Source organism: Myodes glareolus, chromosome 9, assembly GCF_982192425.1.
Source record: "Myodes glareolus chromosome 9, mMyoGla1.1, whole genome shotgun sequence".
Lineage (NCBI taxonomy): Eukaryota > Metazoa > Chordata > Mammalia > Rodentia > Cricetidae > Myodes > Myodes glareolus.
The window spans coordinates 53,558,046-53,584,972 of record NC_142034.1 but is presented as its reverse complement, the minus strand read 5'-3'; the positions used below and the strand labels follow the sequence as shown (position 1 = coordinate 53,584,972).

At 48.8% G+C, this 26,927-nt stretch overlaps 3 protein-coding genes across 4 annotated transcripts; 2 read left to right on the top strand and 1 right to left on the bottom strand.

Moving 5' to 3' along the window:
* Positions 1-54: 54 nt before the first annotated feature.
* On the bottom strand, positions 55-20,710 carry Chrne (cholinergic receptor nicotinic epsilon subunit). 2 transcript variants are annotated; one of them, XM_085695208.2, is made up of 12 exons: positions 20,059-20,710; positions 3,933-4,075; positions 3,805-3,849; positions 3,595-3,704; positions 3,328-3,483; positions 2,831-2,931; positions 2,314-2,514; positions 2,121-2,235; positions 820-934; positions 560-746; positions 374-480; positions 55-298 (listed from the first exon to the last, which is right to left on the bottom strand). In XM_085695208.2, the coding sequence occupies exons 1-12, from the start codon at positions 20,111-20,113 to the stop codon at positions 143-145; spliced, it is 1,491 nt and encodes a 496-aa protein (XP_085551334.2). In that variant the 5' UTR covers positions 20,114-20,710; the 3' UTR covers positions 55-142. The 2 variants fall into 2 exon arrangements, with proteins under 2 accessions (XP_085551334.2, XP_048304504.3); XM_048448547.3 differs by lacking the exon at positions 20,059-20,710 and adding an exon at positions 4,299-4,380.
* C9H17orf107 (chromosome 9 C17orf107 homolog) lies at positions 968-2,044 on the top strand. The gene is made up of 4 exons (XM_048448549.3): positions 968-1,176; positions 1,274-1,474; positions 1,569-1,841; positions 1,922-2,044. Exons 1-4 carry the CDS (start codon positions 1,111-1,113, stop codon positions 2,018-2,020), a joined length of 639 nt encoding a protein of 212 aa, XP_048304506.1. The 5' UTR covers positions 968-1,110; the 3' UTR covers positions 2,021-2,044.
* Positions 20,711-22,774: 2,064 nt separating the features above from the next.
* On the top strand, positions 22,775-25,601 carry Gp1ba (glycoprotein Ib platelet subunit alpha). The gene is made up of 2 exons (XM_048448550.3): positions 22,775-22,873; positions 23,083-25,601. The coding sequence occupies exon 2, from the start codon at positions 23,089-23,091 to the stop codon at positions 25,186-25,188; it is 2,100 nt and encodes a 699-aa protein (XP_048304507.3). The 5' UTR covers positions 22,775-22,873; positions 23,083-23,088; the 3' UTR covers positions 25,189-25,601.
* The last annotated feature ends 1,326 nt before the right edge of the window (positions 25,602-26,927 follow it).

Genomic DNA, 26,927 nt, shown 5'->3' with positions numbered 1-26,927 from the left:
TATACACACTGACCCTGAGGAGCCAGACCTACCCACGTGGCCATACAACCCTCCTGGAAGTTCACAAAATGGATTTATTGTCAGCCTGTTGGCAAAGTCGACTTCTTGCAGGGGGAGGGGTGAAGTGGGTGCTAGTGCAGGCTCAGGGTTGGATACACGGTGGGTAGGGGAGATCAGGAACTTGGTTGAAGTAACCCCCAAGGAAGATGAGACAGGAACCGACGCTGAAGAGCACCAGAGCTGCCCAAAAGCAGATGTTGTCGAGGGCTTTCCCCATGCGCACCCAGTCGGACACTTCCTGTGGGACACAGCTTAGCGCAAGAGAGGGAATGAGGGAAGGGCCTTAGCGGCACTCTCACTTACCCTAACCCACCTCTTCGTTGGCTTCCTGGTCTCGTGTGCTCTCAGCCACAAAGTTCACAGCATCCACACAACAGCGGATTTCAGGGGCTGCAGCGCCCAGGTTCTGGCAGAGGGCAGCTAAAAGGGCGACACCAAGTCATTAAAGAACATTCGCAATGCAAGTGTGTGCCTTTGACCCACCAAGAGCGGTGCTCACCTGTCCAAGCCCCATGCCGATGCCTCTGCCCCTCAAACACGAGCTCACTCCGCGGCTTTTTCAGGATGAGCTCCTCTGCTCGGAGCAGAATGCCCACAGAGGAGGCGCGCCTCGCAGGTGAGGCCGCTCGGGGAGCCTCAGGGGGTGGGCTCGAGCCCAGTAGGCGTGGCAGCAGCTCCAGTAAAATCTGTGGCCAGGGCAGATGTAAGTTCCAAGCCGGCCTCCCACCCTGGGCTGTCCTTCACTCAACCAGCGCTTACTTGGCGCAGCCGAGGGGATGTGGTATGCGTCGTCGGCGTCCGCAAAGACACGTTGAGCACGATAACGCAATTCATCACAATGAGCGTGGCAACCACCATGACGAAAATAAGATACCTGAGATACATACCCAGGAGGCATGATGTCACAGCATCCCACAAAACAGGACAAGCCACTAGCTGTCCTCTACCTCACAAACACCTCCGCGCGTGAGTGGTAGAGTTACTTCCCCTGGCTACCCCTCCACAACACCAGTATCGTCCGCCCTCCCGCATCTACCATCTGTTGCGGCCATGAAGGGGACTCCCAGCAACTTGGACACCCTGCTGTGGGTCTACCACTTCCACAGCTCCACCGAGGTGAGTATGAGAACGGCCCACCCAAAGGCGGCATCTAGAGAGGTCTCCAGCGCCTGCTGCTGTGACCCTTTCCACTCCACGACCCCTGCTTCTCCAGGTGGCCCTACAGCCTCCGCTTCTGTCTTCCCTGGAACTTGCTGTGGCCGCAGCTCACGAATATCTGGTCCAAAGGTTCAGAGAACTTAAGTCCCAGGAGCTCCTGGAATCCAATAAGCCGCCTGCCCAGAAGACCACCTTGGGGCTGGTGCTAAGAGAAGCTGCCACCAGCATCATGAACTTTGGAGCCACCTTGTTAGAGGTGCAGCTCTGGGGAGTTGAGGGATGGGAAGAAAAACGGGGGAGGGCTAGGCCAGCAAAAGCAAAGACCTCTAGCCCCTGTGCCCCCAATGCAGATCTCAGTCCTGTGGCTACAACAGGAAGTGCTGAACAGCAGCGACGGCTGCCTGAGCGCAGCCCCGAACACTGGGGATCCGGGTAGGGCACTGGCCCGCGTAGCCCTGGCTGCAGGGCAGGGGATTCGGCAAGCTGGAGCAGCAGCTGGCGCAAGTGTCCGGTACCTGATTCAGGGGGCGTGGCTGTGCCTGTGCGGACGCGGTTTGCACGGGTCCACCTCATCCCTGCAACAAACCCTACGCCAGCTGGGCCTTGGGGTCCCCGGGGATCCGGTGCGTTCAGAATAAGGGTGTGACACGGGTCAGAGGAGACGGGACTGAGGTTATACTGAGCCATAGTGACCTCTCAACAGAGATACCCGGGAGACCTCAAGGTGGCATCCAACAGCAGTGAGGAGAACGGGGGACCAGATAATCCATCACTGTCCCAGCCCCACCCTGTGTCCAAATAAAAACCCAGAACGGGACAACTGCAAGTCCCCTTTGCCAACTTTCTTTGGCTCCGCCCTCCACGCTGGTACCCCACCTCTGTTAGATCCACTTTGAGGTTACCTGCCCAGCAGTGGCACGCTCAGAGATGTCTCTGGAATTTTCTGGGCAATTAGGAACAAGAAGACAGTCTGAGCTAGCAGGACGTTGATTGAGACGGTGCATTTCTGGCCGCCAGCTAGAGGGAGCATATCGTGAGAAGCGTCCCAGGGAGGGAGCCTAGCCTGGGCTTTAGAAGTCAGGGGTCACCCCTTACCCTGTGCAGGCAGGAAGTAAGCAAGCAGCACCAAGCCGGAAATGAGTACACAAGGTACAATGATGTTAATGATGTAAAAAAGCGGCTTCCGGCGGATGATGAGCGTGTAGATAATGTCAGTTTCTCCAGGGACTTCTGCAGAGCCTCCCTTATAATGGCGAATCATGCCAGGGCAGTAGTCGATGGCCCATTCTCCATTCTCTGCAAGGCATGGGGTGCAGTCAGCCCACATACCTGTAACTCCAGGCTGAGTGGGTGGGCGCAGCTGTCAGGAGCCTGGGCTGTCAGCATAGGGGAAGTATGGGCAGAGAGGGACATTCCCCCGGTAAGGGTGTGAAAGAGAGAGGCCTAGTGTGACAATCGAGATTGACTTCAAAAAGAGCAAGCTCGAGTTGTGTGGCCCAAGTCAAGCTCTGCAAGTCCCACCCCCCACCCCACTCCACCCCCATCCCCCCATCCCCCCACCCCCGTGGCCCTCATCTGGGAAAGGTTTTGGAAAAAGTGATAGCCCCTTCACCAGTAAAGGCTTCGGTGTCGATTTCAATCTTGTCGATGGTCTCGCCATTGTCATCCACTGCAAAGATGAACTCCACTTCTTTAGCATTGTAGGTCTGGGAGCTGTGAAACACAGCCAGGCTTCACCCCAGAAGCTGGGCCCTTCTTAGTCCCGCTCCCGAAGCTCACAATGGCTCCACTCTTGCCCACATCCCTCCAGCACATCTACTTCCTGCTCATCTGGTTTGGTTGGAACAAGGGCTCACTACGTTGTCCAAGAAACTCCTGGACTCACGTAATGTTCATGCTTCAGACTCTTCCTGGGGAGGAGCTGGGACTGTGGGATAAACTACAAGGTGGCAGCAAACCCGGGTGCAGCTTCCCACGCATCTCAGTGTCCCCCCTCCACCACCTGCACAACCCTTCCACAGAGCCCTGACCCGCTCCTCTGTTCCTCCACGTCAGGCCCTATCCCTGCTCTAAGCCCCCCTCTCTCTTCCTTGAAGTGACTCTTCCCACCGGAAAACCAGAGAGCAGTTCTGCCAGTCAAAAGGGAAGTAGGTGACCTCCACTGCGCAGGTGCTATGGTAGATGGCAGGGGGCAACCAGGTCACGTAGCCTCCCTCGCTGACCAGAACGTTGCAGTCATAGGCCACTCCAAACTGCCCGTCGATGCTGTGGGGACCAAGCTTTTCACAGTATTGAAAAGAGTACTGAACCTCTTCCGCCAACAAAGTCCCCCCAAAACCGTTTCCCTTGTGGCCTGGCCTCTTGGCCAATCCTCACTTGTTTTCCAGAACGATCTCTGGCAGCCATACAGTTTCCGAAGGGACCCGCAGGGTTTCTAAGCCTGCAAAATCATCCTTGCTGAAGTTGAGCCTGTAGTCCTGCCAGTCCTGAGAGGATGGGACAGAAGGGTATGCTCTCCAACTCCCACCTGGTGGGAAGAAGGGGGTTGGCTGGGAACCCTCACACTGCTCCCGAGATCTGACTCACAATTCCAATCCAGACATTGGTGGTCAGGGTCTCCTCCTTCTCGTTCTACAAGAGGAACGAGCCTGCCTGAGGCCGGGAGTTAGGGTTAGAAGTGAGAAAGCAGGCATAGGATTGGAGGGATAGCTTACCAGTGAGATGAGGTTGGTTAGGGTGACCTTGAGGGTGATGGTAACAGTGTCTTCAGGCCTCCTAACTGGCCGGCATCCTGGGTCATACTTGTCGAAGAGATGGTGATACAGGCTGAGCTCTTCATTCTTGCCCTCGCTTCTGCCTGGGGTACATCAAGAAGGAAGGATCACTGGACAAGAAGCAACAGCCTGGGTTTCTCCCTGCCCCCTGGGTCTGTGCAGCCCTCCTGTACGTATCTGTCTGCATTTCTCCTAAACCAACTATAGTGCACCTGGGGACCAAGTACTATCTCAGTCTCTGCCTTTTCCCTGGTCTCTTCAGGTTGGGATAGGGATCCAGCTGGCTCCCCTAATTCCTGTCCCTACCAAGGAGTGCCAAGAGAAGCAGGGCACCAAGCAGAGCCCCTGCCATCCTGCTGTCTGGTTCTCAGGGTTATTCTGAGCTTTGACAAGCTGGAGGGGCAGGACAAGGTGCCTGTGTGGAGGGGAGGAGGGTGTTAGTTCCGGGCCGGGTTAGACAGTCCCTGTCACCAAATCCTCTACCCTTGCTGCAGCTGAGGACAGTTTGGCTGCTTCCAGAGGCAGCTGCCCCATACTGTGTCCCTTACCCACCCCATCCCAGCATCCTTTGCTCAGGCTTTAGCCAGCTCTGTAGCCACAGACGTGATGTCTCATGAGAGTCACAGGCCTCTAATAGCGCTTGGAACCACAAGCCTTTAGGGTAGGCTTCAGTGGAGACCCCCATTCTCAACACACACTGCTATTCACCATGTGGCTGCCTGTATCTGTGATTCTGATGAATGCAGTTGAGAAAGAGAACCTCCCATGCTTCCTTCACCACCTCTGTCTTAGTTATTTTTTCTTTATTTTTTAAGATAGGGTTTCTCTGTGTAGCCCTGGCTGTCCTGGAACTAATTGTGTAGACCAGGCTGGTCTCAAACTCACCGAGATCTGCCTGTCTCTGCCTCCCAAGTGCTGGGATTAAAGGCATGCTCCACCACTGTCCAGCTTCAAGGTAATTTATAAAAACACTTAATTTGAGGATTATAGTTCCAGAGGGTTATGATCCATACTGTGCATCATGGCGGGAAACAAGGCAGCGGGCAGGCAGACATGGTGATGGAGCAGCAGCCAAGAGCTCGCATCTTTCAGATGACAGCCACGAGGCAGAGAGAACTAACAATTCAAAGCCCACCCCCTCTCACCCCTGCAACAGACCTCCTCCAACAAGGCCACAGCTAATCCTTCACAAACAGTTCCACCACCTGGGGACCAAGCATTCAAACAAGAACCTGTATGTATGGGGAGAGCTCTCATTCAAATCACCACAACCCCAAGTAGAATACATGCTATCATACCCTTGCAGGGGCCAAATCACAGTAATCCAGAGTTAGAAAAAAAGCAGCAGTCTCCATAAAGACCTGGTCTGCTGCGACACACTTGACCTGTCAGAGACTGCTTCAGTATGGGGTCCAACTCCTTCAACAATTGCCCCAGGATGAGCCAATTTTGACCCCCTCACTTCGAGTAGGACACCTACTATTCCCTGTCTGTTTTTACTGCCACCTCCTCACAGGTGACACTACTGTCTTTCCAGCTGCTCTCCCTAATAGCTTGGTCTTGCCGTGTAACCCAGGCTGGCCTTGAACTTTTGAACCTGTCTCAGCCACCTGGGTGCAGGGATGACAATCATGAGTCACCAGGCCTGAGTTTCCTGATTTTATTTGTTTTTAAGACAAGTTGTGGGTAGCCCAGGCTGGCCTTGAACCCCTGATCCTCTAGGCCCTCAAGGGCTGGCACTGCAGGTGTGAGCACTGCCAGACGTACCCAGAATCTGCATTTGACGAAGGCTCTCCAAGTGCTCCTCGTGGGTGATAAGTATAGGAATAATTTGGATTTTTATTTTGTTGGCTTTTGAGCGAGGGGATTTCTTGACACAGTGTCTTACTATATAGGCCAGGCTAGCCTAGAACTTGTTATATAGACCAAACACACGATCCTCCTGCCTCATCTTCCTGGCATGTGCCACAATGCCCAGCCGGAAACCCTTTCTGCCTTACACATCACCTCAGTGCAGCAAAGCAATCATTTCTGACATAAATGCATGAAGAGCCTGCAGCTGAGGGTCCCTCACACAGGTGTCTGGGTGATGACGCATTGCTCACTGATCAGCACAGGTGTCTGGAGATGACGCATTAGACTCACTGATCAGCACAGGTGTCTGGTGATGATGCATTAGACTCACTCATAACCATATTCGTTATGTACCTCTGTGATCATTCCACATTTCACAGAACATATGTGGTCATCTTTCTTCACTTCTTCCCCTACCTGTGAGATTCCTTGAACATCTGAGGCCAACAGGGTCATGTGACCCTTGTCTGTCCTCACATTCTCTCGGAGCCCCTTTCTCCTGCCACTTGTCTGATTTCTCATGTTTCACTGCAGATCCCAGGAAGGCTTTGTGGGAGTGAGCTCACCACCTTGCATGCCAGGCTGCTGCTGTTGCTTAATCCAGTCTCTGATTTAAGGCCGGGACCAAGAGGCACTGTGCTAAATGCAGACATTTGCTCAAACATTAGTGGGCACTTATGATACAGATACTACAATTATAGTTTAATAAGGGTTGCTTCTAGCCAAGCCGTGATGGCGCACACCTTTAATCCCAGCACTTGGGAGGCAGAGACAGGCAGATCTCTAGATTCAAGGCCAGCCTAGGCTACAGAGTGAGTTCTGGAATAGCCAGGGCTTCAAAGAGAAACCCTGTCTTAAAGAAAAAAGCAAAACCAAACAAACAAAAAAGGATGGGAGAGCAGGAAAAGAGAGGGAAGGAGGGAGGGAGGGAGGGGAGAAAGAGCGGTGGGGAGAGCGGGAGAGAGGCTTCTAGTATTTAGAAGCAGGGAAATGTATGAAGGGGAACAGCCAGGAACGATGTGTAAAGGTGAGATGAGCCATCGAGCTGTTGGTGGATCTGCCCCTCAAAGAGGTAGCTTTAGAAACTCGAGGCGTCCTAGAGCTTCCTGTGAACTCACCCATGGTGGCCACAACACTCTGGAGCAGGGTCTTTACCCAGTCTCCTCTCTCTACGGATCAGTGTGCCTGCTCCCTCTGGGCATTGCCTTTCTTCTGTGGACTTTCTGCCTCCTCACAACATCTGCACCATTCACCACGGTCTTGGCCCCAAACTGACCCCTTGACTTCTCTGCAGATACAGCCAGCTTAGCCTTGGTTCCCATCACCACCTGTCTGAAGCCATGAAGGGAGGGGTGCAGAAGCCCAAGTCATAAAATTGGTTTTAGATTCCCACTGGACCCAATGGTGAGCTCATCAAGCTCCATAGGGTAGTTCCAAACCCATGGTCACATGGACAGCCTTGGTAAAAACTCAGTAAGTCACAACCCAAACAAAAGAGACCAATGTGGACCAGTGAGATGGCTCAGCATAAGGGTACTTTCTGACAAACCTGACGACCTGTTTGTTCCCCTGGACCCATATAGAGAAAGGAATGAGCAAACTTGACCTGTTTGTTCCCCTGGACTCACATGGAGTGAGCAAACCCACCCTTATGAGCTGCCCTCTGACCTCCACCTTCCTGTACAGACTTATTCCATGGCCCAGTTCTTTCCTGAGCATTAGAAGCACACAGCAGGAAGGGTGATAGGGATAACCTGGGGTGTAAGCCCCTCCCCAACTCCCCCAACCGACTGAAGGGTTGGACACATGCCTGTGAGCCAGACTTGGTTTTGTATTTGTATAATGAAAATTCCAGTCTCTCTAGGGGTTGACTTACAAGTTAGCAAAGATCCCTGCTCAACAGGAAGCCCTGCCCTTCACCAACTACTCTTGGCTAGCAACTCTGAACAGCTGCAGCTGCCCCTGTCACAGAGCGCCTGACTGCTTCTGAACCACCAGGGCCCTTCTAAAGGACCATCCTCCAGCTAGCCACAGCAGGGCTCCCTCTGTGTTTAGCACAAATAGCGGCTTCCCTTTCCTAGCAGGGGAAGTAGGTTAGCAGTGCCAGGCTGGGGAATGGCCAGTAGACACTAACTGAGCTCTGCTTCCCACATTAGGACTCAAGCTGGTGGCTGAGACCGGCTAGTTGGCTGTGTTCAAGGCATTTGGTAGAGTCTGGCCTGCTGCAGAGGTTTGATAATTATCTACTGGATAAATAAACAGACCAAAAGGACTGCTGGCATCTTTCCCTGAGAACTGTCCTCTCCAACCACATGTCCAGAGGATATGATTTGAATGAGAATGACTCCCAGAGACTCAAATATTTGCATACTTAGCCTCTAGTTGGTGAACTATTAGGAAAGAGATGTGGCCTTGCAGGAGCAGGTGTGGCCTAGTTAGAGGAGATGCGTCACTGGAGTGGGCTTTGAGGTTTCAAAAGCCCACTGTCTCTCTCACCCCTGGATCAGATGTACTGTTCTCAATCACTGCCCCAGCACCATGATGATCACGGGTTAATCCCCTAAGACTGTAAGCAAGCTCCCAATTAAATGCTTTCTTCTTTAGATTGCCTTGATCACAGAGTCTCTTCACAGCACTAGGACAGTGACTAAGACAGACAGACGGCCACTAAGCCACTCCTACTACTTGACCAGTTCCAGGGAGGATGCCTGACCCAAGCCAGGCCCCTGGGAATTCTGTCAAGCAGGCATTCTTTCCTACTACATCTCAAGTGCACCAGGCTGCTGTGTTGTCAGTTTGCAACTGACAGAGACAGTCAGGGACAAGAACAGCCTTCTGCCTGGGCCCAGAGGTTCCTCCTGAGTGTTGAGGTTACTAAAGGTGTGCACCTCCACACCTGGTTGACCCAACACTTCTTTTGGCTAAATGAATTACCTCAACATCTTCCCATTAAGTCCCTCATTATTAGAATTTTTAGGGTTGGGATATAGTATTGTGATAGTTTCTTAGAATATCTGAAACCCTGGGTTCTTCAGCACTGAAAAAATGTGACATTTTCTTTTCATGGTCCTAGGGATCCAATTTAGGCCTCACATAGGCTAGGCAAGCGCAAATACCGTTGAGCTATATTTCTAGAACTAAGAAGTAGAATTCTGTTATTTGAGACAGGGTCTTTCTATGTAGCTCTCTGGACCCCAGATGGTCTGAAACTTGCTCTGTAGACTATGCTAGCCTTAAACTCACAGGCCTGCCTCTGCCTTTCAAGTGCTGGGATTAAAGGTGTGTACCTCCATGCCTGGCTTTAAAAAAACTTTTTTGCATAATAAATGTGGGTACATATTTATTTTTCAAAATATTTATTCTGAAGTTTTACAAGTATATGTGACTTTTTTTAAATATCAAGAAATGGAACCCATGAATCAAAAGTTTGCATTCAGAGTCGAATAAAACCAGCATGACTGCTGTTAATAGATTGGATAAAATGGCTTACACAATCATTTAACCTTGGCTGGGTCGGTATGAAAGTCCTTCTGAGCCAGGCGGTGGTGGCACATGCCTTTAATATCAGCACTTGGGAGGCAGAGGCAGGTGGACCTCTGTGAGTGCAAAACCAGCCTGGTCTACAGAGTGAGTTCCAGGACAGCTAGGGCTACGCAGAGAAACCCTGTCTCAAAAACAAAAACAAACAATAACAACAACAAAAAACCCGGAAGCCCTTCTGGAACACCGCTTGCCAGCTTGCCTCAGTGCTCTTCCCACCCCGCTCTGAAAGCCACATCAGAGTGCTGTGTGCCACCTTCTGCCACCTGAGGAACCACCCCAGAAAGAAGGAACGGTGGATTACAGGCTCGGTCTTGAGATTACTGTTCAGAACAGCAGTATGACAGTAAAACCCAGCAATGAGGCTCAAGTAGGTGACGGCCAGCAGCTGGGAAGCTGGTAAGGTTGCCCAAGGTGCTGGCAGGAGAAATGTACCATGGCTGTCCTTCATTTGTTTATTTGATTTTTTTTGTCCTATTAAACACAAAACTAAACACCTGAGAGGGGTACCCCTAACTCCAAGGGAAACTGGACCCGTTGCAGATCTTAATCCTGAGCTAAAGTTAGGATTATTTTGCCTGGCCATGGTGGTGCAGGCCTTTATTCCAGCCCTTGGGAGGCAGAGGCAGACATACCTCTGTGAGTTTGAGGTCAGCCTGGTCTACAGAGTAAGTTCCAGGACAACCTGGGCTACATACATAGAAACCCTGTCTCAAACAAAACAAACAACAATTAAAAAAAAGAGAGGATAAAAAAATAACACCAGACCTCATGATACAGTATAAAGAAAAGACTTTTTAACAATAAAAAAAAAAATTCAAGAGCCAGGTGTGACTGAGGTTCACCTTTAATCCTATCATTGAGAAAGGGGGACAATCAAGAGCAGCCTGGGCTATAAATCAAGACTTAATCTCTAAAACAACAAGAATAAACAAGAGAGCAGCACTCAGCAGCAATCCCTTTGGGAGTCTGAGTGCAAGCAAGGAATCCCCAGGCCCAGAGCAAAACAGTTTCCTCTCTAGAAACTTACCAAAAATAAATAAATAAATAAATAAATAAATAAATAAATAAAAACACAAGCTGGAGAGGTGGCTCAGCCATTAGAAATTACCAACTTGGATGGGAGACCGCCTGGGAATACCGGGTGCTGTAGGCTTTAAAAAAAAAAAGAAAGAAATTACCAGCTGCAGTTTCCTGGAAACTAAAGGGATCCACTCTGAAGGGGAGCTGATTAAGACAGGAAATATACACACCTCAAAACAGCTTCAAGAAATCCCTGAAACTGGCAGCATTCAGTATGCTTAACTCCCATGAAGAAATAGACAAACTGTGCCGCGAGAAGAGAATCTGCCAAACAGCCACCGTGATAGGATGCTCTCTAGCCCTGGGCTATCCGACAGGGGTGCTCCAGGTGTCCAGTTTTCATAAAGCTGGATCTCATGGAGTTTCATGACAGCAACTGTCACGGAGTCCTGTGTGCTCTGCTAAGCAACTCTTCCCATATTCCTGAATGTAACCCTCAAAAAAGCTCATTGGTTGAGGCTGGAGGGATGGCTCACAGGTTAAGAGCACTGGCTGCTCTTCCTGAGGTCCTGAGTTCATTTCCCAGCAACCACATGGTGGCTCACAACCATTTGTAATGAGATCTGGTGCTCTCTTCTGGTGTGTAAGCATACATGCAGACAGAACACTGTATTCACAATAAATAAGTAAATAATTTTTAAAAAAGAATTAAAAAAATATACTGACTGCTCTGCTCTTCCAGAGGGCCTGACTTCGATTCCCAGAACCACTTTCAACTTTCAACTTACAACCATCCATAACCCCCAGTTCCAGGAGCTCCAACACCTCTGCTGACCTCGCAGAGCCAGGCATGCACGTGGTGCACAGATCCATATGCAGGTAAAACAAATAGAACAAAAGTTTAAAAAGGAAAAGGTCCTCAGGACTTCCTGGGTACAGGAGCATCTTGGTGAAGGCTATCTCAAATCCACTTCTCCCCTCAGGTCAGAGGACTAACACAAGATGATGTAAGGGGCAAGGGAAGTCTCATGGGAAAAGCCAGGGCATCCCGGCTTGGGTCCAGAGAGTGAGATGGAGACCCTGAGACTCCAGGTGTAGTGTGGGGATTCTGATGAGCCTAAAAGGCAAGGAGGTGAGGGTTCAGTTAGAAAAACTTCTAAGAAATCCTAGTCAGCAAGCTGGGCATGTTGGCATGCTCTCGTAATCCCTGCACTTGAGAGGATCAAGTTCAAGGCCAGCCTGGGCTACATCAGACCCTGTCTCAACAGGACAGAACAAATGACCAACCCTAGTTATCAGAGCAGTTTGAGGTGGGGGCTCGACGCTGTGCTGTAGCCTCGCGTGCTCTCACATGCTCACTAGCAATGCTGAATACGTGTGCCGCTCATACTCAAAGTCGGTGGCGCCAGGGGTAGTGCTACAGGTCTTTCAGCCCAGCACTAGGGAGGCAGGTACAGGCAGATCTTTGGGTTCAAGGTCAGCCTGGTCTCCCAAACAAGCTCCAGGCCAGCCAGGACTACACAGTAAGACCCCTGTCTAACAAACAAAACTAAGTGTAAATGTGAACTGAACAGCCACTCTGGAAAGCTGGCAGCTTCCTACAGTGTTAAGCATGCATTTCCCCACAGGGTGGCTCACAATCATCTGTGACTCCAGTTCCAGAGGATCCTCTACCCCCTTCTGGTCTCTGCAGGCACTGCATGCATGTGGTGTAGACATTCAGGCAAACACAAAGACACATAAAATGAAAAGGAATAAAATCAAGAAAGAAAGGAAGGAAGGAAGGAAGAAAGAAAGAAAGTAATTAACAGTAGAGTCTATATAAATGAGTGTCTATATAATATAAATGAGTCTATATAAACCTGTGTCAATGAGTTATCTTAATATTTTAAAGATGTCCATTTTCCTTAAGGTAATTGACAAATGATTTTTAAAAGAAACTGGATACTCATTTTAAAATGTCTATAACAGTGTGAAGGTCCATGAACAGTTTTATCAATTTTGAAAAGAACCACAGGAGGGACCCAGCCTACCCGATGTTAGAACACACCACAGAACCCAACAACAAACGCTCTAACAGCAGGCGAGCGAGCTGCTGGGACCTGGGAGAACAAGGAGGAACCCAGAGCACCCAGCCTCTCAGGGCATCAGTGGGAGAGGCTATTATCAGCACAGCTAGCAAGGACTTCTATAGTGAGAAAAGTAAGCAAGTTACTCCCACACCTCACCCCAGATACAAAGTAAACCCAGGTGGAATAAAGGTTAAAAGAACAGGAAAACTAACAGAACAGACTATAGGTGTCTAGGAGTCATTTGTGGTTGGGGAGGGGACTTTTTCTTTAAAAAAAAGAAACAAAACAGTGTATCAAAACCACTGCTGTAGAAAAGAAACACCCAACAGAAAGTGGTGGAGCAGACTTTTAATCCCAGCACTGTGGAGGCAGGGGAATCGCTGAGTTTGAGGCCAACCTGGTTTTAAAATGAGTTCCAGGATAGCCAGGGCTACACAGAGAAACCCTGTGGTGGAGGGAGCAGAGCAGAATTTATTCTGGGGCTGAAGAGATGGCTCAGCAGCTAAGAGCACTGGCTCTTCTTGTACAGGACCTGAGTTCAATTCCCAGCAATCACATAATGGCTTACAACTATCTAATGGGATCTGACACCCTCTTCTGTCATGCAGGCATACAGGCAAATAGAACAGTCACATACATAAAGAAATAAATCTTAAAAAAAAGAAGATGGTGGTGGTGGCACACTCCTTTAATCCCACAGCATGTTCGGGAGGCAGAGGCAGGTGATCTCTGTGAGTTTAAGGCCAGCCTGGTCTACAGAGCGAGTCTCAGGATAGCCAGGGCTACATGCAGAGAAACCCGTCTGAAAAAAAGAAAGAGAAACATGAGGGTAGAGGTGGGGCGGGGAGACTGCACAGCCGGTGTGAACAAGGCTGACATCCCAGTTCAAGCCCACAATCCACTGAGATTGAAGGGGAGAAGTGACTCAACAAAGTTATTTTGGGGACACCAAAAGCCTTGACTCACACCTCATACATTCAAAAGTAATGTTTCTTCAAAGAGTAACATTGAAATCAATGCCGTAGCTCGCTCCTGCTGTTGTAGTGGGTTCTCCAGAGGAACAGAACAAGGCATATATAGTGAGCTTTAAAACAAAGAACGCCAGATCCCACCTGAGCTGCTGAGAACCAGGTACCTGGTTTTTGAGGCTGAGGTGGGGCCTCAACATTCGGAGCAGTCCCCGAGTACCTGTCTTTTACGGGTGGGGAAAGGGGTGGCAGTTATTCAGTCCACAAGGTGGACTCAGTCGTCCCAACCTGACGCTGGAAGCAAAACAGTTCCTGAAGAGCCTCTGGTCACTCCCTACTCCACAATGAAGGACTGGCATGCAGGCCATCAATGAAGGACTCAGAGGCAGAAACAGGGCAAGGGGAGGCCAAGCCAGCATGAGGCAAGAGAAGGAATATCCGTATGTCCTTGTGCACACCCTTTTTATCTGGACTACTGACTGAAGGTACTGTCCACAATCTGGGTGGGCCTTCCCACATCCACCAAGGCAGTCAGGACAGTTCAGGAGAGGCTTCCGACACAGGTGATTCTATCTGTGGTAATTAATACCTGTAATCCTCCTCAGGAGACCGGGACAGGAAGATCCCAGGACCTGAGACTAGTGTGTTCAAAGTCAGCCTAGGCTAAAGAGTGAGACTGTCTTCAAAAGAAACAACAGCAGACAGATGTGTTGGCACACTCAATGCACAAACTTAAAGACCAGAGTCTGATCCCCATAACTCAAGTGACAAGCTAGAAGTGAGGCACCCCCACCGTCGCAGCATTCTCAGCATGAAGTGGGAGGCAGAAGACTCCCAGAGAGTCTGCACTGCCCAGAGTACACAGCACAGCAGCAGAAACGAGAGTCAAGGTGGATGATGACAACTCCCAGACTTGTCTGTCCTCTGCCTTCCACACACTCACCTCAACACACATGTAACTGCACGTACACACAATCAATGAATTAACTGGAAAAAAAAAAGTCAGCCATGGCTTTAATCTGAGCACTCAGGAGGCAGAGATTTCCATGACTCTGAGGTCAGCCTGGTCTATGCAGGGAGTTCCAGGACAGGCAGGGTTATGGAGAGGGCTATGGGGAGAAGAGAGACAGAGACAGATGCTGTTTCAAAATAAATAAAAGCAAACAAGACAGTAAAATTTCACTATTTAGCTTAGGCTGACCTTGAACACAGTAGTCTCAGGTCCTGGGGATCTTCCTGTCCCGGTCTCCTGAATAGGATTACAGGGATTAATTACTATTGGTTCCAACGTCAGAGTGTCACAGATAGAACCGCCTGTGTCGGAAGCCTCTCCTGAACTGTCCTGATGTGGGAAGGCCCACCGTGACTGTGGACAGTACCTTCAGGCGACAGTCCAGATAAGGACACTCCTTCTCTTCTCTCTCTCTCTCTCTCTCTGATTTTGTTTGTTTTGTTGTTGTTGTTGACACAGGGTTTCTCTGTGTAGTTCTGCCTGTCCTGGAACTCACTCTGCAAACCAGGCTGGCCTCAGACTCACAGCGATCCACCTGCCTCTGTCTTTCAAGTGCTTGAATTAAAGGTGTGTGCCACCACTGTTTGGCTTCCCTTTTTCTTTTTATTTCTTTTTTGGGGGTGTTGAGGGGATAGGTCTGGATTTAATAAGGATCTTTAAAAGCTTTTGCAATAGCAGGAGGCCCACACAGCTTGGAACCCACACTGATGATAACAGGACACTCAGGCTTCCAGATGACCCTGAGGCTGGATTCCTTCTGGCTTCTCCTAGCAGCTGAGCATTGGGCTTACCTAATTAGGCTGATTTCTAGTCTTTAATTAGCTGCATGTGAGTCTTGGCACTGTAGAATACTGGGCAGTAAACCCCAGGATGTCTGCTCTCTTCAGAACACTGCTGGTTTCACAGGCCTAGTCCCTCATCATCACAGTATGTATGGTGCTGGAGCAGGGGCTGAGATTACTCTGCTTCCAGGGGGTGGGGTGGGGCAGGGGTGGGGATTGAGGGTGTTTTATTTCATGTGAATGTTTTGCCTGCATGTATGTCTATGTGCCATGTGCCCATGTAGGTCAGAAGAACTGAAGAACTACAGCTACAGACAGTCGTGAGCCACCGTGTGGGTGCTGGGAATCAAACCCGGGTCCTCTGCAAGAGCAGTCAGTAGTACTCTTAACCACTGAGCAATCCCCCAACCCATAGAGAGATTTCTTAAATTTCATTTTACATGTATGAATGTTTTGCCTAAAAGTATGCATATATATGAATTATATATAATGCATATATGTGGGGGGTGTGTGTGTGTATTCCCCAAGCTCAAAAAAGTCAAAAAAGGGGCATTGGATTCCCTGGAACTGGAGTTACAGACAGTTGTGAGCCACTATTTAGGTGCTAAGAGTTAAACTTGAGTCTTGTCCATTGAGTGTTGTTCCTATGTGCATGTTTAGGGATGACCACTTGGATTGGACAACCAAATAGGGGGCTCATCCCTCCTTCAGCAACCATTGATTGTAGCTTTTCATCTAGGAGTGGGGCCTTGTGAAATTTCCCCCATCAACATTGGCATGTCAACTGGTATTATGTAGGTCATGTTTATAGCCTCTCTGGTCCCCATACATGCAGGCAAACATATAAACATAAAAATAAATAAACCTCAAAAGGAGTCCTAAATTCAATCCTAGCAACCTGCAATCCACCTACCAAAAAAACTGCATTATAATCAAACGATGTTAAAGAAAGCATAAAGCTGAGTGTGGTGGCAAATGTCTGTAATCCTAGCACTTGAGACCGAGGCAGGAGGAGTTTGAGGCCAGCCTGGGCTACAGAGCAAGACCCTACTTCAAAAACAACAGTAAAATAAACCCATACAGAGAGAGAGCAAAGCGTCCCAGGTCAGAGACTATAGGGATTTATACAGTACCTAGTCCAGCCCAGAGTGAGCAAAGTCCCTCTTGGACTTGATCCAGGGCTAAAGCCAACAAAGCACAGAAAACCCTGCTGAGAGATCGCTCCTGTTTAGAGTCCAAAGAGATCCCAAGTAGATCACAGGTCATAGCTTAATTAGTGACAGCCATGGAGACACTGCTGAAAACACTCTACTTCACAAGTACAGACTTTGTCTGACTCAGAATTGATTCCCTAAACCCTATTCCCCCCTTACTTCTCCCTCCCTCTTTGTCCTGTCTCTTTTAGACAGGGTTTTAACATTTTGCCTAAGCTAGCCTCCCAACTCCTGGTCTCAATGATCTTTCTGCACTAGACTCCCAAATGTTAGAAGCAGCTGGGTGTGGTGGCTCACACCTTTGATCCCAGCATATGAAAGGCAGAGGCAGGAGGAGCTCTGTGAGTTCAAGTCCAGTCTGGTCTACATGGTGGGTTCCAGGACAGACAGGGCTATATTAAAAAGACCCTGTCTCAGAACCAAAAAACAAAACAAAACAAACAAACAAAAAGCATTAGCACTGCCGCAGGTGGGCACCGCTGCCACCACACAGCCCAGCCTCCTTCCTGCACCTGACGTCAGACAGTATATCCTCCCACCGAGAGCACAGGAGCACAGGAAGACAGCTGGAAGAGAGGCCTGAAACACAAATTTCAGGAGTAGGTGAAGTTTTCACTGAGAAGAAACGATCATACCAAGAACCAGGAAGATTTAAAACTAGAAAACAGTCGATAGAGCTCCAGCCCCAGAAGATGAAGATGTTAGGGTTATCTGAAAAACTGCCTTGAAACTCCATGACGAAATCCACCTATGAGTACTAGGGAGACAGTTCAGGTGTGAGGGCCTGGGTTCAATCCCCAGGATGAATGGAAGGAAAGAAGGAGGCAAGGCTATCCTGGGCTGTTTGGGAGAGGGGTGGGGAAGAGGAGGAGGAGAAATAACACCAGAGAAAAAGACAAAAGCCCTGAGGAACCTAGGCTGATAATGGACCAGCCATTTGCATGCTGGAGATCCTAGAACCCCAGCACTCTGGAGGCCGAGGCAGGACTGAGAGTATAAATTATCTGGGCTACACAGTGAGACTCTAAGAACGGGAAGAATGGAAGGAAGAAGAGAAAGAGAAAGAGAGGAAAGAAGGAAGGAAGGAAGGAAAGAAGGAAGGAAGGAAGGAAGGAAGGAAGGAAGGAAAGAAGGAAGGGGGAAAGAGACCAAGGGTGAGAGGTGGAAAAGAAAGGGAGGGAGGGAGCAAGTGCAAGAGAAACAGGGATGGAAAGATGTCTCCATGGTTAGAAGCACTGGCTTCTCCAGAGGACTGGGGTTCGGTTCCCAGTGCCCACATGGTGGCTCACAAACATCTGTAACTCCACTTCCAGGGTATTTGGGGCCTTCTTCTGGCCTCAGAGGGCTCCTGCACATGGGATTTATATAGGTGTACACACATGCATAAATTAAAAAGAAAACTTAAAAGCTAGCTATGCACAAGCCTACCCATGAGCCAGAGAAGCCAGCCAACAGTAGGGCTCCTTCGTGGTTTCTAGTTCTACCTCCTGGTTCAGCTCCTGATGACTCCTCTCATTGGTGGGCTGGGACCTGGAAGTATAAGCCAAATAAATCTTTTTCTCCCCCAGGCTGCTTTTGGTCTGCTTTTGGTCTGGATGTTTATCTATCTATCTCTCTATCTATCCATCTATCCATCTATCCATCTATCCATCTATCCATCTATCCATCTATCCATCTATCCATCTATCCATCTATCCATCTATCTATCTATCTATCTATCTATCTATCTATCTATGTGTAACAGCCTTGGATGTCCTGGAAACTCACTTTATAGACCAGGCTGACTTCGACCTCACAGAGATCCGCCTGCCTCTGCCTCCCAAGTGCTGGGATTAAAGGTGTGTGCCACCATTGCCCAGCCAGAGTGTTTTATTACGGTTACAGAAATGAAACTATGACAACCCCAAATGGGCTAAGCCCAAAGAACTCCATTCCAAGACATCATGTAGCCCAGGTTGGTTTAAAAGTCTCATACTCTTCCTGCCTCAGTTTCCACGGTGGTGGGACTATAGACTAGGATACCTATGCCTGGCTCATGATTGCAGTTTTTTCCAAACTAAAAATTTTTTCAAGTCTTTTTTATTTTATGTGTCTGAGTGTTGTGTTTGCATATTCACCGTGGGCATGTCTGGTGCATGTGGAAGTCAGAAGAGTGTCTGATTTCTCTGGAACTGGAGCTGTGGATAGTTGTGGGTCATCACGCGAGGGTCGGTAAGCAAACCCAGGTCCTCAGCAACAGCAGCACGTGTGCTCTTCCCCACTGGGTCGTCTCCAGCCATCCTCCTCACCTATTTTTGAGACTTCAAGTATACCAGGCTGGCCTCAGGCAAGGATAACCTTGAACTCCTGATCTTCCTCTTGCCTCCAGCTCCCCAGGGCTGGAATTGTGGAGAAATAAGCCCATTCTGCTCAGAGCCCAGTGGTTAGAGTGTGTGCTACTCTTACAGAAGACCTCAGTTTAATTCCCAGCATGACTCAATAAACAGTATCAGTGTTATTCAAACTGATATAGATTCGATACATTTATATTAAAATATTAATGAGTCAGCAGTGGTGGCAAATACTTTTAGTGCCAACATTTGGAAGGCAGCAGTAGGTAGATCTTTATGAGTTCAAGGTCAGCCTGGTCTATATAGCAAGTTCCAGGACAGCCAAGGCTACATAGTGAAACCCTGTCTAAAAATGGAAAAAAATAAAACTTTAAAGATTTTTATTTGAAAACTTTTTTTAATAGCCAGCAGTGGTGATGCATGTCTTAAATCCAACCCCAGAATTTTGGAGGCAGGGGAAGGCAGATCTCTGTGAATTCAAGGACAGCCTGGTCTACAAAGCCAGTTCTAGGTAAGGCGTTAGTGGCACACACCTTTAATCCCAGCAATTGGGAGGCAGAGGTAGGTGGATCTATATGAGTTCGAGGCCAGCCTGGTCTACAAGAGCTAGTTCTAGGACAGGTTCCAAAGCTACAGAGAAACCTTGTCTCAAAAAAACAAAAACAAACAAACAATATAAATGTAGGTAGGTGCTAGAAAGAAGGCTTACTGGTTAAGAGCACTGGCTACTCTTCCAGAGGACCCGGATTCAATTTCCAGCACCCACATGGCAGCTCACAACTGTCTGTAAGTCCAGATCCAGGTGATCTGACATCTTCACACAGACATACATGCAAGCAAACATTAGTGCACAAAAAATAAAAAAATAATTTTTTAGAAAAACAAATTATTAAAAAGTATAAACACAATAATAATTTGAACATCTAAATGAAATAGATCATTCTATTAGCAAATATAAATCGGGGCTGGCCAGATGGCTCATCAGATAAAAGGAGCTGGACAGCAAGCCTGATGACCCACGTATGATTCCTGGGACCCACATGGTGGAAGGAAAGAGTCCACTCCACACAGGTGCTGTGCGTGTATATCCCCACCAACACAATAAGTAAACAAAAATACCATCAGTCAACCACTGTTTCTGTACTGTGCACTAATGCAGGGAACCCCACTGTTGTTACTCTATGAACCAAAACACGGGTCCTGGTACAGGAGCTGACACCTGAAGAAAGTTAAACACAAGACCTCTTAGTAGGCACAAAAAAACCACAAACCTCTTCTCTGTTTGGAAGTTTCTTCAATTTTCAGATCTTTGGAGAAACAGAACATACTTCCTATTTCAGAAGTTGAAAATAACCAAAAATTTGACTTCCTGGGCTTTCCTGGCAGTTGGGTCACCAGGCATGTGACCAACCAGACTCACATCCAGGCTTCCATTAGTTTATAATCACAGAGAAGGAAGGACAGTGTGGGAGTCTGCAGCATTGGAGGTCATGGAACAATGTCTGGCTCAGCGGCCGGGGCAATGCAAGCTTCAGTGACTTGGTCTTGCAGCACAGGAGAGTTCTGCTCACCAGACTGGTTCTACAGCATGGTTCTGGGAACCGTTCCTGGTCACATAACTCCATGTCTGGCTTTTCTGCCCAGAAAGTCTTTGAAGTAGCCAATGCTGTTTTGTTTTTGTTTGGCGGTTGAGACAGAATCTTGTTATGTAGTTTGGACTGGCCTCAAACTCATTTTGTAGCCTAAACTGACCTCATTTTAGCAATCCTCCTGCCTCAGCCTCCTGATAATTGCTGGAATTACAGGTATGCATCACCACCTGCACCACAAGACACAGTATTACTGTTTTGCCCAGGCTGGTATGGAGCTCCCATCTCAGCCTATGAACTAAGGCTACAGGCACATACCACATTGCCAATGTTTTTTGTTTTTTTGTTTTTTGTTTTTTTGATCAAGTGCTGGGGTTAAAGATGTGCACCACTACCCTGGCCTAGGTGATGTATCTTTTCCCTGTGGCTTCTATCTGAAAAGTGATAGCAATACAGTAGAAAAACCAACATCCTCAAGAGTTCATCAGCATAGCTTCCATCTATGCTTCCTTCTGCCTCACCTCCCGACACCGCCTTAGTTCCATGTAGCAAACGACAAGTCTATGAATTAGCTGCATCTCGCTGTGCCTACCCCTTGCCCAGTCATCAGCAGTAAGCAGCAAGGGGCAAGCTCATGTTCTGGGTAGGTAGGATCTTTACATCATTAGATGGGGCAGTGATCCAACAGACAACTAACCCAGGCTTGAAAAATCAGAAAAGTTTCCAGAGGAATGAATCTTGTGCTGGAATTTACCAGATAATTAAGTGTTAGGAAAGAGGTAATGAGTGAAAGTTCAAGTACAGGAAAGAATAATCAGGAGAGGGGAAAGCGCTAAACAAGCAGACTGAGCAGGTAGTTAGGTAAGATTCCGATCTTGTAAGACTCTGAAGACCAACGCAGGTACTTCAGACTGCCTGCTGAGAGTCATCATGAGCCACTGGTGGGTTCACGTAGTTGACACTTGCAGTTCTTCCATGGGAAACAGAGGGGAAGTTAGATTTTTCAGAGATCAACCAGAAGGCTACTGGGAAAGGGAAGATAGTGCCTTGGGCTGGGGAGGGAGGTGGGGAGATATGAAAGAAACCAGAGTTATTTCAGCAAGTCTCGATAATGGGTGGAGTCTGAAGAAGGCAGTGGTATTGGGAGTATTTAGAATGATCAGGTAAATGAGTGGTTATGAGCAACAGAGGAATATTATTTTTCTGTGAGTTTCTTTGGAAATAAAGTCTCAGTATAAAGCCCAGGCTGGTCCTGAATTCATGATCTTCCTGCCTCTGCTTCCTCAGGACTAAGAGTAGACAGTCCTGCACCTCCATGGCTAGCAGATGAAGCCATTTTGATAATGAAGTCAATTTTTGATATATTGGAGTTTTGGTTTTAGTTGTTTTTTTTTTTTTTTAAAATATTTATTTATTTATCATGTATACAACATTCTGTCTGTGTATATGTCTGCAGGCCAGAAGAGGGCACCAGACCCCATTACAGATGGCTGTGAGCCACCATGTAGTTGCTGGGAATTGAACTCAGGACCTTTGGAAGAGCAGGCAATGCTCTTAACCTCTGAGCCATCTCTCCAGACCGGTTTTAGTTGTTTTTATTTGTTTGTTTTTCATGAGAAGGGTCTTTATAGCCCAAGCTGGCTTCAAACTTATGATCTTCCTATTTGAGCCTCTCAAATGCGAGGCACGCTGTTTCTGTGCTTGTAGAACATGGAAAAGAGAAGTCTAAGAGACACTCAGGCATAAGTATCTAGACCTCAGGAAAAAGGGTATACAGCAGAGATCAAAACGAGTCTGAGCCAGAAGTGGTGATTAGAGGTGCAGCAAAATATGTCCAAGGCACTTGTGGAGTATATGTTAAGACAGTCAAAGAATACTCCAGAAAGGTAGAGGAAGACGGACCTATAGAGGAGTCTGAGGACCAACACACAAGCAAGAGGAAAACCAAGAAAATGAGTGTCACTGTCATGTCCCCAGGAGAGAGTAACATTGGGTATGGATGCTGCAGAGAGTTTAGAGAGTAGCAGTAACGTATCCAGTGGATACAGAATAGAGGGTGCCAGCAGTCTTAGGCTGCAGAGGGAATCCGTTGAGGGCTAGGAGAGGTGGCAGTAGGTGTAAAGAAGTAGTGAAGGCAAACCAGGCACCTCTAAGAATAGCTATGGAGGAGAGAGGGTAGCACGTGGAGAGGCTTTTGGAAGCTGCACAAAGTAGGTGGCCAGAGAGTCTCTAGATCTCTCCAGGGTGGAAGGAAAGGAAGGGAGAGTATAAAACCAAAGGAGGGTCCTGGGGAAAGCTGTGGAGGGAGGTGATAAGGCCTGTGCCCGGGAGGGAGACTGTCCCCTGGGTGACAGGAGTTGGTTATCAGGTTGTCATTTCCTCCCCATTTCTATCTCCTTCCTGCTCTTGGCCTGGCTCTCCTTGGAGCTGGAAGAGAGGAGGACCAAGTCACACCCTGGAAGAAGCTCTGTGCCTTCAGAGGTCTTTCTGCCTGACTGTAAGCTGGGGCTGGGACTAGAAGAGGAAGATCTGAGGAGGGAATAAGAACTAAGGACTGAGGACAGGGTAGAAGAGAAGGGAAAAATCTGGGAGGGAGCGAAGCTGTTTCTGGAAGTGATCTCAAGAGCTACAGCAGTGAAAGGTTGGAGCCTAGAAAAATTATGCCAAGGACCAGGGTGGTAATCCTTTAACTCCCTTTGCCCACAGGTTCCTATGGCTCTCTTCATCTTGCTGTTCTTGCTGCCAAGTCCCTTACATTCCCAGTCCCCTTGTGATATCTCCCAAGTGACCAGCCTGCTGGAAGTCAACTGTGAGAACCAGAAGCTGACAGCACTGCCCGCAGACCTGCCGGCAGACACAGGCATCCTCTTCCTGGCCAAGAACAAGCTGGTTACCTTCTCCACAGCGTCTGTGGCGCATTTCACTCACCTCACTCGGCTATACCTAGATGAATGTGAGCTGACCAGCCTGCAGACCAGTGAGAAACTGTCCAAGCTGGAGAACCTGCATTTATCCCACAACAGCCTGCAAAGTGTGCCCTCCCTAGGACGGGCACTGCCTGCACTCACTATCCTTGACCTCTCCTTCAACCAGCTGGTCTCCCTGTCTCCCGGTGTCCTGGAAGGCCTAAGCCAACTGCAGGAGCTCTACCTGCAGAACAATATTCTGAAGAGTCTGCCCCCCGGGCTCTTGGTGTCTACAACCAATCTGAAGAAACTCAATCTGGCCAACAACCATCTACGTGAGCTGCCCCACGGGCTCCTAGATGGGCTGGAAGATCTTGACACCCTCTACCTTCAAGGGAACTGGCTTCGTACAATACCAAAGGGCTTCTTTGGGACCCTCTTCTTGCCTTATGTTTTTCTTCATGCCAACACCTGGTATTGTGATTGTGAGATTCTCTACCTCCGAAACTGGCTCAAGCAAAATTCCAACAATGTCTACTTATGGAAGCAGGGTGTGGATGTCAAGGCTATGACCCCTAATGTGGCCAGTGTACGATGTGCCAATTTGGGCTACGCACCTGTCTACTCCTACGCAGGGAAGGACTGCCCTACCAGTGGTGACAGGGATTCCACAGACTATGATGACTACGACACTGTCTCTGATGTACCTGCTACAAGGACTGATGTACTAACTACAAGGACTGAGGTTAAGTTTTCTACTAACACTAAAGCCCAGACTACCCACTGGGGCCAACTCTTAGAGTCTTCTTCTCCAGACAGCCAGATGACTTCTTGGCCTCCAACCCACAAACCCACTAAAAAACATATACAGATTCCAGGTTTCACCACACTCCCACAGACCATGCAGTCCAGCACACCTCTTTATAATCTAAAACTCAATACTACACCCACCACCATCCCAACCACCCCAGTGCCTACCACTTCCACCCCGGCTACCCCAGTGCCCCACTCCACACCCATGCTTACCAATTCTACCCCGACTATTCCAGAGCCTACCACTTCCATCCTAGCTACCCCAGAGTCCAGCACCAACCCAGCGTCTACTACTGCCACCCTGACTACCCCAGAGCCCAGCACCACACCAGTGCTTACCACCTCCACCCTGACTACCCCAGAGCCCAGCACCACACCAGTGCTTACCACCTCCACCCCGACTACCCCAGAGCCCAGCACCACACCAGTGCTTACCACCTCCACCCTGACTACCCCAGAGCCCAGCAGCACTACCCCAGCCACTCCAGTGTCTGCTCTCACCCCGGTCTTCATTACTACCCTGGCCGCCCCAGCGTCTACCCCAAGTGAGACCATTTTAGAACTACCTTTTCCCACAGAACTCACTTTGCTCTCTACCCTCGAACCTATTACAGGAGTCCCAGAAGTGAACAGCTTCATAACTTCCCAAGAGATAGTTCAAGCAAACTCTGATACTTCCAAAAGCGACCCTTTTCTCAATTCTGACTTTTGCTGCCTCCTCCCCCTGGTTTTTTATATTCTGGGTCTCCTCTGGCTCCTATTTGCCTCTGTGATACTCATTTTGTTGCTGACCTGGATCTGGCATGTAAAACCACACACTCTGGACTTGGACCAACCTGCCGCGTTGGCCACAGGCACATACACCACGAGTCTGGAGGTGCAGAGAGCAAGGCAAGTAACTGTGCCCCGGGCCTGGCTGCTCTTCTTTCAAGGGTCACTCCCTACTTTCCGTTCCAGCCTTTTCCTATGGGTAAGGCGTAATGGGCATGTTGGGCCTCTGGTAGCAGGACGGCGGCCCTCAGCTCTGAGCCAGGGTCGTGGTCAGGACCTATTGGGAACAGTGGGTATTAGGTACTCAGGTCACAGTCTGTGAAGGTGAGTACCTTGGAGATCCTCAGAAGGACTCTACAGGGATCTAGCTGGGGTGGGGATGAGACTGCCACGCAGACATTCTATTTACTTCTTTATCTGAAGCCCCTTTTACATCTAGACCACACAAATCAGAAGCAGTGAGATCATACAACTGGGTAATCACAGAACCAAGCTCCCTATGTTACTTAGAACACTGCCAGGTCACATGATCACTGCTATGGCCTTGGGGATAAAGCCATAAAGAAAAAGCGAATAGAAATGGAGCATGGCTCCTATGTGTTCACACATGGAAGAAAACTTGGAAAGCCATGAATCAAGACAGGAACATTATCCCTAAGTATTGTGAATGTTTTCCCTGTTTAACACTTATCTTCTAGTGTTATCTGAATAATAAAATTGCTTTTAAAAAGAAAACGTAGCTTTCTATGAGAGACGAGAATGACTGAAGCACCTGTTACAGGAATTCCCAAGGTCCTAACCGCCCCCATCCTGATCCCAAACACCCAACAAACCTCCAGTTGTACCTGCGGGGTGGGTAGGACACTTCCTCGACCTTACTGACTCTTCTACAGGGTTTGGGTACCCACTAGGCTACCTCAGACAACCCCAGAACCATGTCTCAGAGCTGATAGGCAGTGCAAAAGCCTGCGTGCAGCTGGGTAGCAGAGGTGGGTACATTCCTCACACCCATGGCTTCCAAATACAACTCTCCTCACTAGCCAGGTCAGGTCAGGATTGGGAAAGGGTGTGTCACCCTGGTCGGTTTGACTGAAGAAACTTAGATGTAGCAGGTCCCTTCTCTTCCCCAAATCCCCTGATTTGGCCATTTGCTAATCTCACCAGTGAGGTCTTCCACACCTCATCTCTGTTCAATCGAGGGCTTGGGACCCAGATAAAGGAAGAAAGGCTGGCTCTACCGACTGCCCTTCTCCAGATGGTTCTAGATCTCCTGTGAATCTGGCTGAATCTCCTTTCCGCCTTGAACTCTTCCAGGTAGAGGACAAACCTTAGAAGTTACCCATTAAGGACTTTTCTTCATGAACTCCACCTACCAGTTCTGCTTCATCTCCATGGTACTGTGGGCTTGAACAGGGGTCTTCTGTGCCAGCAGGGTTCCCCCTCTGAACCTCTGTGCTCACTTCAGCTCAGAGTTCTGCCTCTGCCCTCCTCCTCAACCTATCTGACTGCTACCACGAACAAGTCTCTCCTAAGTTAGGCAGGGTGCAGTCCACAGACATAGCCATTTTCAAATGTTCCTGTCATCTTTTTTTTTTTTTTTTTTTTTTGAGACGAGGTTTTTGTGTGTGTAGCTCTGGCTGTTCTGGAACTCACTCTGTAGACCAGTCTGCCTCAAACTCAGAGATTGGTCTGCCTCTGCCTCCCAAGTGATGGGATTAAAGACGTGCACCACCACTGCCTGGCCTCCTCATCTTATTGAACTCTAAACTACTTAAGAAAAGGTGCATGCAGGCTTCAGATGTCTCCAAGCAATCACTTGGAGTGGCCTAGGTCAGTGCACAGGGAAGGATTAAGGAAAGGAGCAGCAGGGGCACCAGGAAGCTGCACTAATGTCTTTTGCATTGAGGCTCTGCCAAGGGGACAGCTCACACCTGCTGCCTGCCTGTTTCTCTGGCCTGGCATACAGCCCTCGGGCTGCCCAGCACTCCTGGTTTGGTTTGACCTTCCCATATCTCTTCATGGTCCAAGAAGTTTGTAGGATCCTTGAGGGTCTGTGAATCA